At 48.0% G+C, this 15,411-nt stretch overlaps 5 protein-coding genes across 5 annotated transcripts; 4 read left to right on the plus strand and 1 right to left on the minus strand.

Moving 5' to 3' along the window:
* The first annotated feature begins 1,821 nt into the window (after positions 1-1,821).
* LY89DRAFT_45047 (uncharacterized protein) lies at positions 1,822-3,902 on the plus strand. Its single transcript, XM_018207606.1, has 7 exons — positions 1,822-1,932; positions 2,202-2,281; positions 2,337-2,363; positions 2,417-2,598; positions 2,651-2,736; positions 2,795-2,953; positions 3,001-3,902. Exons 2-7 carry the CDS (start codon positions 2,253-2,255, stop codon positions 3,805-3,807), a joined length of 1,290 nt encoding a protein of 429 aa, XP_018072647.1. The 5' UTR covers positions 1,822-1,932; positions 2,202-2,252; the 3' UTR covers positions 3,808-3,902.
* A 1,220-nt stretch (positions 3,903-5,122) lies between these two features.
* LY89DRAFT_45107 (uncharacterized protein) lies at positions 5,123-8,086 on the plus strand. The gene is made up of 4 exons (XM_018207609.1): positions 5,123-5,677; positions 5,735-6,126; positions 6,181-6,283; positions 6,343-8,086. Exons 1-4 carry the CDS (start codon positions 5,422-5,424, stop codon positions 7,620-7,622), a joined length of 2,031 nt encoding a protein of 676 aa, XP_018072648.1. The 5' UTR covers positions 5,123-5,421; the 3' UTR covers positions 7,623-8,086.
* A 200-nt stretch (positions 8,087-8,286) lies between these two features.
* On the plus strand, positions 8,287-9,408 carry LY89DRAFT_684216 (uncharacterized protein). Its single transcript, XM_018214836.1, has one exon. The coding sequence runs from the start codon at positions 8,597-8,599 to the stop codon at positions 9,137-9,139; it is 543 nt and encodes a 180-aa protein (XP_018072649.1). The 5' UTR covers positions 8,287-8,596; the 3' UTR covers positions 9,140-9,408.
* Positions 9,409-11,306: 1,898 nt separating this feature from the next.
* On the plus strand, positions 11,307-13,504 carry LY89DRAFT_706815 (sugar porter family MFS transporter; the record flags this gene model as incomplete). Its single annotated transcript, XM_018217552.1, has 5 exons — positions 11,307-11,340; positions 11,428-11,964; positions 12,013-12,162; positions 12,212-12,597; positions 12,648-13,504. 5 exons carry the CDS (start codon positions 11,307-11,309, stop codon positions 13,383-13,385), a joined length of 1,845 nt encoding a protein of 614 aa, XP_018072650.1. The 3' UTR covers positions 13,386-13,504.
* A 436-nt stretch (positions 13,505-13,940) lies between these two features.
* Positions 13,941-15,281, minus strand: LY89DRAFT_746582 (uncharacterized protein; the record flags this gene model as incomplete). Its single annotated transcript, XM_018221094.1, has 1 exon — positions 13,941-15,281. Exon 1 carries the CDS (start codon positions 15,219-15,221, stop codon positions 13,941-13,943), a length of 1,281 nt encoding a protein of 426 aa, XP_018072651.1. The 5' UTR covers positions 15,222-15,281.
* Between the last annotated feature and the right edge of the window lie 130 nt (positions 15,282-15,411).

Raw genomic sequence — 15,411 nt, forward strand, 5'->3', positions numbered from 1 at the left:
CAGCGGAGAACGCACTGAACTTGTTTTTGACATAATTTCTCATTAATAATTCCACGAATCTCTGCTCTGAATGTGTTCTTGTCACCTAATTCTTGAAATTCAGCGTCAAAATCCCAGAATAGAAAGCGGAAAGTACGTTGGTCGCTGTATCTCGAGAAGACAAAGCAAGTGTCCAGTCCCTCTCGAAGAACTCCTGGAGCTTCGATTCTATAGTGCTTGTCTTGCGTCACTCCATTGCTTAAGTTCTGCTTCGCTTGGGTTTTGCAAAATGCCATAATCTGGCTTCTAGAGAAGTTACTCTGCAGTTGAAGGTAATACGCTGGAGTAACACTGGTCTACCATCTCCAATCAGCTCAACATATGATCGTGCAATGACACTACTAGTTCGTGTAGTAGAAGCATTTTCTAGAAAGCAGTCGTGAAACAGTTAACATTTTACAAGGAAATGAAAAAGTAAAGAATACGGAGGTTTATTGTCCTCCTTGGTGGCCCTCCACATAGTTCATGCGTTCAACCATCCATCTTCAATTCCAAACGAATATCGCAAGGACACATGACGTCAAGACAATCAATAGTGTCACCAGGTAGTTCTGAGCTTCCACGAGCTGTGCGACACAACTCGGACGGGTCGGACAACCCTCCGAAGCCCACTCAACTGATTTCTCGCGCAGCTAAAAACTTCAGCATGTCGTTCCTCGGGAATCGAACAGCGAGTGCTCGATGTCCGAGCATCCATCGCTTGATGTCGCCCAATTGCATCTCCAATAACACCGAATGCTGCATGTACATGTACACTCGCACATATAAAAACATTCTTTAAAATCGCCGAAAAAGCACAGATGTATTCTGGAACCGATGCAGAACCGGGGAATTCAGAATAAGGGAATGCTGCGAGCGATGAACAGAAGGATGGCTGCCTGCTACTCTGTGAAGTATGCGGCTGCTCAGAGATGAGCATGAAAATCTGTCGAATGCGACTGAAGGTTCTGTTGGAAAAGCGTCCAATGTACACACTGAAAAGGAGTCAAGCTGCAAGCCACGGCCTATCTCTCACCTTGGGATGAAGTATGTTCTGTTTTGATTGTGTCCTTGTCATTCTGCTTTCTTCGATCATTTGTTTGGGCCGAGGACAGGCAGATATCCTGTGATGCAGTAGAAGCACAACTCGAATCCCAGACTCTTCCATGACAGAGACTATACGCTCGATCTGTTCAAAAGCGCGTTCATCGAGACGATCGGACAACTCTGCTACGCGTCCAGATGTGCTGTTGATGATTGTAACGGATGCCTGTTCATGATGTAAATAAAGAAACGTCGGAATTCGTGTGTGACTTTGACGGAGAGAATTAATTATACACAGTCTGAAAAGAGATGGACTGATCCCATTGAACGTAACTTGTAGGGCAAGAATTTTGAAAGTCATTTGGATCCAGATCTTGATGGTTCGCGTTCACCGCTCTGGCAGCCTCGTTGCTCTTTCCCAAAAAGACTTCGCTTCGTTTGTCAACTTGCCTCCTCAGGCGCGACTGTCGAGCGTCTCTAAACATAAAAGCTTCGACTTTCACCGCCAGCTCTCTTCTTCCTTTCACGTCAATACAACACAATCCCAGCCCACCCAGCTATCTCTTCTGAACTGTCAATCTTTCCACCCTTCTTGAGGCCTTCCTCATCTGAGTAAGGTTTCAGTCTTCAAGTCTCAATACCTACCACACAAACGTCCCTTGGTCACATTTCTCTTCCACCTTCTTCTGCCCTTTCCCGAAGCTTTCGAGCAGAGAATCTGAAACTGAATAATCCATTCTCGTGTCATTCCGCTTCGAAAGCAAACAGAAGTTCCCTCCGCAAGCCTTACTTGCAGCCTCTACAAACGAGCCTTCAAGTAGACAGTCAAACGCGTTCTACCGGCAACTTGCCTGAACCAACGAACTTCCGGTGAGTCCCCAGAGCCACTGAATTCCCATTGATACTGTTCAATCCAATGATCAGTGGCGTTCAGCGTCTCTCCAGATCTTGACCTTCATGCTAGCTCTTGCCAGCTTCGTGCTTGATCGAGGCCTTATTCACACTATCATCTTCAGGGAGCTTTTATCATTGGCGCTACCTCCTTGCCTTGCTCATTCTCATTTTCTTCTTTCTCTTGCACCTATGGACATCTTCACTGTCATTTGCTCTGAAACATTGACTTACTAACAACCTCAAAGTCCTCACCAACATCCGACAACTCACAATCTTCTTCATTAGCAAGATACACCATGGCGTACGACGAACCCACCTCTGAGAAGTAAGCACTCATATCATGATCCATGGCAAGCAGAATTAACCATGTGCCACTGTAGGCACCGTCGAGTTCAACTGCCCAAGAGGTAAGGTCTCCAAGTCTTGACGTTTTTCACATTCATACTGACTTGAAAATCAGCTTCCAATGCCGACTGTGCAAGCTGTTCAAGGAGCCTGGTCAATTCTCCAACAAAGAAATTAATACCTATACGTACAAGGTTGCTGCTGGTCATACGGTCAATCGAACCAGTGCTCAACTTCGTTGCCGCCAATGCTCTGGTGGTCAGCTTCATGAATTGAAGTGCATGGGTCCTTGCGGAAGTGAGTATCATGATCAGTTGATAGGAATCTTTTCTAATATTCGTGGTCTCAGAATACCTCGACCTTCAGTCATTCTCTAAGTCTGCCCGTACGACTGGAGGATCTGGCTGGTGCCAGCCCTGTGTTCTCTGGAAGGAGGTAAGCTACCAACCTAATCTCATATCAATTTATCCTGCTAAACGTCAATCTCCAATAGGCTGCCCAACATGACCTCACTCCCCAAGCACCCCCTCAAGGTGATCTTGCTCCTGATGAGGATGGTGACGCAAACTTCGAGCCATTTCCGAACAACAGCAATGCTAGTTATTACTCTGACCCTGAGGCCGGAGACGGAAGTGATTATGATGACTATCCAGTGGGTGACCTTATCGAGTCCTATAACTGGCATACTTACGTATATAGGTCGCACGATCCGTCGCTCCATCAGTTGCGGCTACCTCATCGGCTCGTCCAGCTCGCTCGGCTGCTTCCTTCTCTGCTCGACCAGCTGCTGCCTCCTATGTTCAGTCATCCGCTACAGCTGCTCCTCGTCCATCTGCTCCACTGTCTTCTGGTCCCTCGGCCCCACCCTCTGTCCGTTCTTCGGCTCCAGCTTCATCGACGTCCCATGAGCCAAGCATTACTTCCTCGACTGCTGCTCTGAGCCAAATGTCCCTGCGCACCAACGGCTGGACCAACCAACCCGTTCGTACTCGAGCTGTTAATCAACCGAATGTTCCTGCTAGCCGAACACCAGCTGCAGCTCCTCATCTTCGCGCTAGTCCTGGTAACGCCCCAGTAACCATGCCAGCTGTCCGCAAAGTCTCCGATATGAAGACATTGTCATCCGTCAGCAATCCGTACGAAGGTTGGGCTACGGATAATCTGAGTCAGTCAGGTGCTTCCGCTGTTCGTCCTTCTGCTACGCTTCCTACTGTCGGTGCCAATCGCCCCGCTCCTGTCACATACAACGCATGGGATGCGGCCGGTCAACTTCATGTCCAACAGCGTTTCTCCTCGGACACTCACTCTGAGGCAGGTTCGACAATCACTTCTACCAGTGCTGCCACCATCAGTACTGTGCGCCCTCCTCCAGTAATCAACGCTCGCAATTCAAACTGGGCCAAGCCTGTTGGTAGCAGAAATCTGCAGACCAAATACGATGCTCGAGACCACCGTGATCAACCCAAGCCAACGCAAAACGATTACGATAGCGATGATGATATGTGATCAGTCTATCCAATGATTTCACCTCTGCATAAAGTCTCCTGCTTTGCAGAAGTGGTTGATTCTTGAGAATCACGGGCGGTAACGAGACTCTTCTTCTTGAATTTCACGCTGGCATCTCAGACTGTTATAGCTCAACTAGAACAGCTCCACGTCTATCAACTGCCTACTTTTTTTTGTCAAAAGTTTTCGATGATTTCCCTTTCCAATGGCATTTCGCGGCGTGCATTTGGTCGCTTTCGACACTTCAACAGAGCCTGCAATCCTGCTCATATGGTGAGGGAGCATAGCATGCGATATCTTTCTTTTCAATTCGTAGTCATAGCGGGTTGCAACTTCTGCAGAAATCTGAGTGCCTCTGGGTCCTTGGTGAAATTTCTAAGCTCATGCTACGGAGAACTTTGAGCATTTCCGGTCTTGATGGACTTCCTATCATACTGGATTTGGCAAGAGGACCTAGAGTGGTTCTTCATGGTTCACTCAGGATTTGTAGGAGGAAAACATCAACGGCTTCTTTGCACAAATTCTTTCTGCTTTTTACATTTTCATATTGCATTGCAGCGGAGCTCTTCTAGATGACAAACACAATGGAGCAACAGCAACTAGCGTAGATCAATCGATGATTTCTTTCCAAAATTGACACCGCCCCCTGAGTGATGTTCAGGTCCACCACGTGATGAGTGATATAAACGCAACGTCGTGGATCGGGGTGTGAGGATCTTGGCCTGTTCCTGGCTGTCAGCCTGCCAATTTGCCTCAGCACCAAAGTCAACCCGCTGTCACCAATCGCGTCAAGAGCAATAAAAATAGGAAGGTTTCCTCGCGCTGCGTCATGTGGCTGAGGTAGAAGATTCCATAGGTACTGTAGGGTTGGAGATAATCTCGAGGTGAGATGTGGTTGGACAGGCTCTGAGGCACACCACTTGAAACGAGCTGCCATGTCTGGGCGATCTGCAGTGATGCTGACGTCGCTGCAACAAGGCAGGCTGTCCGCACTGTAGGACTGTTTATGATGCATTGCTTGGGACACTAGAGACCTGCCAAACCATGCCTCGGATCGTGCTAGAAATTAATCCAGCACTCACGGACGAGGGACGGTGCGAGGCTGCGAATGGTCTGCTTGGTTGGGGCTGGCTTAGTTAGTATTAGCTGCGATACCTAGACATCATCGCCATCACCACATGGGTCATGAGTTCGCAGCAGCGGGGGAAAAGAGCAGCCAGCAGCAGCACGAACAGCGGAGGAACGGGCCTTTGCGAAAGAGGGATCCAACTGCTGCCATTACTAACCGCACTTTCTATCAAGGGCGCTCGCAGTAGGAGTCGGGCGTGAATCAGGTGCTGTGAACAGGGGACTGGGTTTTTCTCATGTACTCGGCAAGCTAGGACATCAATAATCCAAATCTCCAATTCTACGCCCAATAACTTCCCCCAAAAATCTATGTGCAACAAAGAGCATCTGCAATCTTCGTCCCGTGTATGAGCCGCTCTCAATCGGCTCCCTCTCCATCATCACGACTAGAGCGACTACACGATCTACGAACCTACGAACGATTGATACCCATCACCTCATGTATTGACATCTAAAGCAACAGCCTCACTCACCCACACCAACATCATGACTGATTTCTACGGCCGTCCGTTACGCAGCAATGGTGGGCCGGCATCAGAAGGATATTTCGACGATTCCACAAGCTACTACGCTGCAGAACCTAGAGACAACCCGTCCTTGCGTCGCGCAGATTCTTCCAGCACACCAAGGCGTTCACCACCGATAAACAACAATAGGATGGCTTCTGCTCCAAATCCTGCTGCGCCCGATGGAGTTTCCCCAGATCTCATAGCCGCGATTACAGAGAAGGTCAAGAAAGAATGTAAGTGAAGCTTGTTACCAAAGACAGCCTTGTCCTCCACTAACGCTGTGATACCAGTGCTGGAGCACTTGAAGCAAACAGGCAGCATCGATGATCAGACGAGAGCCCCTCCAATGCAACGAGACCCATCCAACAAATCAAGCTCTACATCATCACCTCCTCCAACTGCTCGAAGGGTTTATACGCCTCCATCTCCAACAATACCTGTCAAAACAAATGCAGCACCATATGCTGCCGAGCCCATAAGATCGCCCCCACGCAGCCCACAGGAGAAAGCATCTGGCGTGCGATTCTCCGATCGCGAGTTTTCCAGTCGTCCCACTGCTGGCAGAACATACTCGACCACCGAATTATCCACAATCGACCAAAAATGGGGAAGACTATTTGATAGAGACGGCAATGCAACAACGCGACTTGGACAATTCTTGAGAGGCTTGGCGAATCATATAGTGCGTATCTAGATTAGAGCCATTCATGGGGAGTGAAGGCTGACAGACCACCAGATTGACGATTTTGAGCCAAAGAAGAGCATCGTAGTGACGCCCGCCAAGATGGCAACATATTATGAAAACCATGCTCTGGATAAGGAGCCTCATCCATTAGCCAGTGAGTATAATTTGCCATTAGGAGACACTTAGAGATCACAAGTTGCTAATAGACTCCAGCAATCTTCAAAGCGCAACAGCATGAACATATATCTCGTCTGTATCAAGATATCGGCTGTGAGCACCACTTGGTCCAGGATGATCCTCGGTCTGCACCAATCGTCCCTTCTCTTACACCGGTGGGCTTTGCTCAATGGATGACTATCCACATATTGGCATACCCAGAGGAAGAATCCAAACGTCTTAATAATGTGGTTCTTGCAATGCCTATCGATGCTGATGGAGACTTGGTTGATGGAAAACCGGAGCGTCTTCCCAAGCAAATATCGAGATATCTCCTGCCAGAACGACCGGATTCAAAATCCAGAGAGCTACTCGATGAGGCGATAACCAACTTCATGAACGATCTTGGATCGACAAGCCGGCGGAAACCATCCATCACAAGCCCTCCTCCGTTGAACAGACACTCGTCCACATCTCAAACACGCAAGCGACCTGTTGAGATTCATCAAACTAAGACTTCTCCAACATCTGCAATACCCAATCCTCTTGAGCGGGAGCGTAAGCCTTATTCGGGTACTCCGGCAGCGTCTGAGTCTTCAAATAATGAAGAACCGGTTCAAATTGAACGTGAACGTGCGCCTTATACAGCTAAGGAAGGCGCTGGAAAGGTTTATGGAGAGAGTATTAGCAATCGGGGTCCATCCGAGCGAAACCCATCCCAACGAGACCCATCCATTCAACTAGGCCGTGCAAATTCTACAACCACTCGTAACACAACAAGAACGCAGGCCGATATGCCTGAACCACGCCATAACAGGGCTCCGAGTATTTCTAATCAATACATGCCACCTCCTCGGTCAGGACCTCGTCGAACTAGCAGCCCTCCAATAAAGAGCTTCAGCAACTCTACTCCTTTGGATATCCACAATACCTCCAAATATGGACCAGATCCTGCTTCTTCCTCTTCATCGGGCTTCACGAACCAATCCCAATCCTTTAATCCTGGTTCTTATGGCTCTACTGGCTCCTTTCCTCCGCCTCCACCTCCAGTGGATATCCACAGACGATCCAGAGATGAACGTGGGTACCGCAGAGACACAGATGACGATCTGAGATTCCCTGGAGAATTCAACAGTCCACGAGATGCAGAGAAATGGGATCGATATCAAGATATCCGAGGCGGAGAGCCAGACCGATATGATGGACCCTACGAACGGCCACCAAGGCCCTCGATACCCATCGACCCGAGAGAAACCCGAGGTGCCCCACCAGATGACTGGTACAGAGAGAAAGGCAGAGCAGCTGAATACGAACCTTTCGGAAATCGACGATATTGATGCAAAGATACACGAAGGATATTAAACAATCGTTCTTAGTTTTCCTTTTTGATGATTGATGAATGATACCTAAATTAGCAAGCATGCATGCAAAGCAAGCGATTTTTTTCGGATTACAATGTTCAGGATACCAAATACCAGTTATCAGATACGAGATACCAAAGTCAGAGTTTTTCTGCTTCTTTTCTGTCTTTTGTCGTTGCACTTTAAACAAGCGTTGCTTTGGCATTTGACGAATTTACTTGTTGTGTTTTTTTAACATCTTTGGGAGATTGGATGGAGTTTTGAAGACTGGGAAAAGGGGATGGAGGACTTGGCTTTCTTTGTTGAATCCTGGTCGGCATGAAGTGTTGGATAAAAGGAGAAGGACGAGAACGTTTCTTTTAAGTCACTCGCTGATACTGAATGAGCGAAGTGGGTGGTTGTATTATACTTATCAGAAAATTGACGATACAATGGGATGGCATACTTATCCTTGAAATATGTGATTATGGATTCATGTTCAGAATATGAGGTTCAACCTGAATTGACCCTCATGTCACGTAGCACAGTAGAGTAAGTGAGAGGAAGCTCGGTTTCAATTCAAGAACTAACGTCCGTAGTACCGAAATCTATCCCCGTCCATTCATCCATGACGACCCCTTCAATTCAACGAACCTTCGCAAGCCCCTCTACCCTAAAGTAGAAAGCAGTACATCTCTACAAATTAGCAGCAAGAGCAGCAACACCTCCAAAGAGAGCAGCGACTCCCATAGCACCAGTCTATTAATATCAAATCAGCTTTGTTCACTTAACGTAGATGGATAAAAGAGGGGAGTGAGCATACCTGTAAAGCAGCACCGGCGGTACTAGAGCTAGAAGCAAGTGTCTTCGAAGCCGAGCTAGCAGAAGCAGTGACAGAAGACAAGAACGACGAAGCCTCAGACGCCAACGAGGAAGTGATTGACGAAGCCTCGGACGCGAAACTAGAAGTGATGCTCGAAGCCTCGGAAGCCAGCGAAGACGTAATGCTTGAAGCCACCGAAGCCAACGAAGAAGTAACGGACGGAGCCTCAGACGTAACAGACGAAGCCTGGGACTCGATCGAGGAAAGCGCAGAAGAGACCACGGACTCAATCGAGGACAAGGCGGAGGTCGGAGCGGCGGATTCGCTGGACTCGATGGAGGGCAGGACGGTGATGGGCGATACAACAGGGGTGCTGCTGAATGACTCCGTGGGGATACCCTCCGAGGGACCAACGGCCGCGGTTCCGGTTGAGAGAGCGGCGGGTGTAGTCAGAGCTGAGATAGAGGGGACTTCGGTGGTGGAAGCGGTGACGATGACGGTAGTCAGGATGGGCAGGACTGCGGAGTACGAATCCAGGGCGTCGGCGATCACGGCAGCGGCGAGGTGCTCGAAGCCGGACTCGATGGCGGAGACGCCGGTGGCGGTCGCGGTGATGGCGGCGTACTCGCTCGAGAGGCTGGATTCGAGGGCTGCGAAGTTGATTTGCGCCTTTGTTTACATGTCGGGTTAGTGGCGCGCGAAGTAAGGGAGAGAAGGGGGAACTTACGGATCCTACTCCGGTGAGGAGGGAGACGGTGATGAGGTTGGTGAGTTGCATGATTGCGGTTTGTTTGGGTGACGGATGAGAGTTGTGTGTTGTGTTGTGTTTGGGTTTCGAGGGAAGAGGAGGGGAAATATTTTTGATATTAGAGCGCGTTGTGGTCGCGAGATCGAGAGCCTTGCCGATTTTATTGTTTTTCCGTTTATTGATAGGTTGCAATGGCGTCTGTTGAAAGCGAGCTTGTTACGTCTTGTTGTCTGTTATCATAATGGTGATTGAGTCACATTGAATAGGCTGGTGCAATCATGACACACGAAAGAGGCTATCAGCTTCATTTGATATAAATTTTGGTTCAATTATATGAAGATCTACCAAGGGCATGAACTATTTAAGATAAAGTTCTCGTATCGAGACTTGCATTTTCATATTCTGAAGGCTTCGCTTCATGATTGTGATATAAAGAAATACTAGATAGATTTCAAAGCGCAACTAACTCTACACAGTGATAGGATTTTCAAGAATTACTACAACGATTCGAATTAGATGAACATGATTATACTCAGTAACAGCGTAGAAGAATTGAGCATATCCCATTGACATGAAGAAGAAAAGGTTAATCGGAAAGAAAGTGAATGTTTTGGCACGGCCGCATCGAAGTTAGCACTAGCAGCCTCGCGCAGAAGCCAAAACCAGCTAGCTTAGCCCTAATTCCCAATACCCTTTATAATGTTAAATAAGCATTTCTGTCTTCCGAGAATTGGCGTAGTTGAAGCGGAGGCTTCCGGGCTCCTTCTGTTTGTAATGAACAGAATCCGGAGTAGGTCTCTGACAAAAGTACCAAAGTCCGCAGGACCCAGTCAAGGATAAACAATGCTTCGCGCTTGTACTAAGTAACCGTGCCCTTTGCTGGTGGGTTATGAATGTTTTGTCTCTGTGGACAAAAAGTGTATCTTTTTTGCTTTTCTACTGGTTTTTTTTACACGCGTCTGGCAGGTTTGCGAATCTGGTTCTGCCCCTCGCTAAGCGAAGCGAATTCAGCATACACGAACCGAGTCTCCAACTGAAGCGTAATTTCCTGCTCTGGATTGTCTGAGTGGCTCATTCATCTCAAAGACTGATAATTTTGTGCTGGTCGCAATGGGTATCTGATAATACTAGCTGGCTTTTAAGTGGGACAAACAAACAGTTTGATATCACGTGTGAATATGGCCTAATAAGGATTAGTCTGTTGTACCCAAACCCTTGACACCTTAACGTCATTTTGCTTCTGATCTTCCACTGCCACAAATGACAACAAACGGCGACAATACCAAAAATGCTAATGATCGTCAGAAGATGGGGGTGCGACGACGACCTCCTTGTTTCTCGAAGGATTCCAATCTTCGATGTCTCACGTTTTGCGGGATGCGTCGACGGCACACTCACTCCCTGGTATGACGTTAATGTGTTCAGCCCAGCCCTCCATATCTCCATCTCTCAGCAACTATTGGGAACATGGTCACACGCCTCTCAGAATTCTTCGAAGGTTTGAGCAGCTTTATATTCTTCGAATATTCAATATTCGATGATTCTGTGACGTTATATAGCTCGTAAGTAGGGCTGCGACTAGGCGAGATGTAGCACTGGTATATTCGCTTCTGAGCGACGATGTTCTTTAGGCCCCAAATCTCAGAGCCTCTTCTCTCATGTGATTGATGAATTCTTTAGGTCTTCTTCACCGTCGAGAAGCCCGGGGAAGCCCTAGCAACCTGTCAGAATCGGGCCCCTTCCCAAAGTTGGGAAAGAGCATCTATCGTGTCCAATCACAGTTCTCAGTGCCCCTCCTTTCCACTCCGCCTTCCCTAACTTCAAGTCTGCCACATTGCGAATTCCATGGTACACTTTCAACATGCAGTGACGATCGAGGTTGGCGAAAGTAGCAAACCGGCTGGCACACAGAAGGTCTCCCAGAAATTCAGGATATAAGTCACTACACTACCCCGCGTTTTCTCTTTCTCACTTCATCAATTTCTATTCTTCGGACCCACATTCATAATTCAAAGCATATCTTGGATATTTGTTCCTCTTCCCTTTTACATTAGCCTTCCTCAGCCCATACTTGAAGCTTCCACAAGAGCTTGCAAACACAACTGCCACCATGGTGGACAAGTCTGAGATGGCTGAAAAGCCTAGTCTGGATACAGCCGACTACGATGGAAAGACAGAGATAGAAAATGCCTCGTTACAACATACGTCCAACATAGGAAATGGGAACGTAGACGACCGAACTCGAGCCAATGTCAACGCAAAGATTGCCAATCCTCTGGCAGGGCTCAGTCGCGATAAGCTGGCCGAAATGGGCGAGGCATACGTTCGAGAACATCAGATTGGAGACGAGGAGGACATCCGAGCTTTCCAGTTGGGTGCCATCTTAGCTCAAGATCCCAATCGATATGCCGATGTCGATGGTTTGACTGCAGAAGAGCTTGCTGTTTTGGAGAAGGAAATCAGTCACAAGTGGTCACAACCCAAGCTTCTCTACTTGGTGATCGTTCTTTGTTCTGTCTGTGCTGCTGTACAAGGAATGGACGAGACCGTTGTAAATGGAGCCCAGATCTTCTACAGTCAACAATTTGGTATCGGCGACAAAAACAGCTCTCGAGACTCGTGGTTGCTTGGCTTAGTCAATTCAGCACCTTATCTCTGCTGCGCTTTCATTGGTTGCTGGCTCACGGTTCCTCTCAATAATTGGTTCGGTCGACGTGGTACCGTTTTCATCACTTGCATCATATCTGCACTGGCCTGTATCTGGCAAGGTATGTACTCATGCCCAGATCTCTATCACAATCCGCTAACATCAGCAGCACTCGCTGGAACATGGTGGCACATGTTCATTGCTCGTTTTGCTCTTGGATTCGGTATTGGACCAAAGTCAGCTACTGTCCCTATCTATGCAGCAGAATGCTCTCCTCCCCAGATTCGTGGTGCATTGGTTATGCAATGGCAAATGTGGAGTAAGTTCATTGGTTGTTCTGTCATTGGTCATTCGCTAACATGGCATAGCCGCTTTTGGTATATTCGTTGGTTATGCTGCAGATCTAGCATTTTATGGTGTTTCGGATAGACCTGGAATCACTGGCCTGAACTGGAGATTGATGATGGGATCTGCTTGCTTGCCTGCAATCATTGTCATATGCTTCGTCTTCCTTTGTCCCGAGTCGCCTCGCTGGTACATGAGCAAGGAGCGGCACGCGAAGGCTTATAAGAGCATGTGTATACTTCGATATAACAAGGTGCAAGCTGCCAGGGATATATTCTACATGTATACTCTACTTCAAGCGGAGAAGGAGAGCGTCGTCTTGGGAGGCAACAAGCTGAAGGAAATGTTCACGGTGCCACGTAATCGCCGTGCCATGCAAGCCTCAGAAATTGTCATGTTCATGCAACAAGTAAGAGATCCTCCCATAAACTATCATGAGAACCACTAACATTGTTTCAGTTCTGTGGAGTCAATGTCATTGCCTACTACTCGTCTCAAATTTTCCTCGATGCAAATCTATCGGAATTCTCTGCTCTCGGAGCTTCTCTTGGCTGGGGAATTATCAACTTCCTGTTTGCCATTCCTGCCGTCTATACTATTGACACTTTCGGCCGTCGAAACCTTCTCTTAACAACATTCCCGCTCATGAGTGCTTGTTTGTTCTTCACAGGCTTCAGTTTCTGGATTCCATCCTCGTCCAAGGCTCAAATTGCCTGCGTCTCGCTGGGACTGTATCTGTTCGGCATTGTCTACTCTCCGGGAGAAGGTCCTGTTCCATTCACTTATTCCGCAGAGGCATATCCATTATACATTCGAGGTCTCGGAATGTCTCTTGCCACGGCCACTACCTGGTTCTTCAACTTCGTGCTTTCTGTCACATGGCCCAGTCTCCTTAAGGCTTTCAAGCCGCAAGGTGCATTCGCATGGTACGCGGTCTGGAACTTGATCGGTTTCCTAGGTGTCCTATTCTTCGTACCTGAAACGAAGGGCAAGACTCTGGAGGAGCTTGATCAAGTCTTCGGTGTTCGTACTCGTGATCATGCCGCTTATGGAGGTAGACAATTTATCTATTTCTTCAGGCGATATCTGTTGAGGCAAAATGTCGAGCCAGAGCAGCTATACGAGAAGGAGAGTGTTGAGCATCATCCCACCAGTTTCTCTCAGGAGAAGCAACCCGACCAGACTGCTAGAGTCTAGTTGTTTGTGTTGGTCCATTAGGTTTTGATACGAAGATATCAATGAAGGGCAGGATTCTCCTTCATCGGGTTGATTATGGAGTCTAGTTAATACCTTGGGCGCGTTTGGATTAATATAGGAGCGCTCGTGTATAATATATCTCTGTTTGAATGGAGTTTCTGATTGAGTTTGTCTTTTCGATGTTGCATGTCTTTCGTGAATGCTCGCCGTTGCATGATTGATTACCACTGTGAATGTTGACACCCAATTCTTGGCACAATCGCAAAATGGCTTTGCACACGTCCATTATGATCTTGCATGCTATCGTAGACGTACTAGGATGCCAGGATTAGGATGCAGAACTCGGTTTTCGGGAACATCTTCAACTGGCAACAGCCGAGACTCGCTTAAGCCCCTTTTAAAACAAGGACGAGCGAAATGTTAAAGGATATCAACATCACAAAAGAGCATGGTACTACACTCACTTCTCAAACCTAAAATATTCAATTTACCAATATCTAGTCTAGCTCAGCATCACATCTCCATCGCCACTTTCGCAAATATCCTCTCTCTCTCTCAAAATCCATCCTTCTTCCCCGTCTTCGCCGCCCCATACCCAGGCGGCATCTGCGACACCGGCGCCCTCGTATTCCGCGGCGGAGTCGACGATATAAACGCCGCTCCAGCATTCGAGATAGGTGCCAGCGTCCTTTTGCTCTTCCCAGCCGCCGCTGCAGAGCCACCACCGCTGGGAGGAGGAGCACTCTCTCTCCCTGTCATGAAGGAGTCGGCTTGCACGGCACTACCGGCGTGGGATCCGCTGCCGGTTCTTGGTCTTGTTCTAGCGTCTGTGGGTCGAGCGTCTGTTGGTCCGGGCGCGTTGGATATGTGACTGGGTGGGAGAAATGAGCCGCTGGGTTTGGCGGTTTTTATCTTGGAGACGAGGGAGGGTGCGGGGTTCGTTCTGTAGGTAGCTGGGGGAGCAGAGCCGGCTGGTTTTGATCCGCTGGCCGTTTTTATCTTGGAGCCTCCGGATATGGGAGTAGAACCGCTGGCTTTGGCTTCGCTGCCGCTCTTGGCCTTTGTGCCGGATACAGGAGTGGAACCGCTGGCTTTGTGCGTACCGCTGACTTTGGTGGCTGGGGGAAATTTGCTGATGCTGACTGTGGCGAGTGATTGGCCGGAGGAGTGGACTGATGCTGATGAGGGAGGCTTTAGAGGTGGGGATTTGATTGTTGGGGTTTTCGGCGGTGGAGACTTGATTGTCGGGGTCTTTGGTGGTGGAGATTTTGGTGTTTTGGAATCTGGAGATTTTAGTCTGTGAGTTGGTGCAGAGGGAGTCGAGTGAAGTGGTGGAGTAGCTGGTGTTTTGGGAGTGGATGCAGAGGGAGGGGAGTGAGGAGGTGGAGAGCGTGGTGTTTTAGGAGTGGGTGCTTTAGGGCTGGGTAATTTGGGGTAGGATGATTTCGGTGCTTTACCTGCAGTCTTCTTCTCGTTCGTCCCTCCACTTCCACTATCTTTCTTCTTATTCCTTTCATCTATCAATAGATCTAGAAGTTTATCACTCAAGCTCATGGCCTTCCGAATGTCTTTCATCAGCTCTTCTCTTTCTTTGGAGCTCATGTGGGTCGTCTTAGGTAACTTCGTCTTCGTTTCAATCTTCGTTTCCAAGCTCTTGGACAATGCTGTTCCAGACATGATGTCCTTTTCAAGCTCCTTGTACAGTCTTTGCCTGGTTGAGAGGTCCATACTTTGTACAGGTATGCTAAGTCCACCTGGAGATTTGCGATCCCCATGTCGCTCGAAAGGGTAGTTTCCTTCAATTATCTCCACAATGATGCTGTTTTTTATGGACATGGTGTCTGCTTTATCTTCGTGTTTGAGGTTGAGATGATCTTCTTAACGTCCTCATTGGGGAGAGTGGATAGAAGAAGAAGAATTAGAAGAATAAGTCAGACATTTTATAGCATGTAATGTCCGAAAGTTGTGATTGTGAAAAATGCTGTTAATGTGCTGAGTTACATACGCATGGAATATTCGAAGACAA

Source organism: Mollisia scopiformis, assembly GCF_001500285.1.
Source record: "Mollisia scopiformis unplaced genomic scaffold LY89scaffold_10, whole genome shotgun sequence".
In the NCBI taxonomy this organism is placed as follows: Eukaryota; Fungi; Ascomycota; class Leotiomycetes; order Helotiales; family Mollisiaceae; genus Mollisia; species Mollisia scopiformis.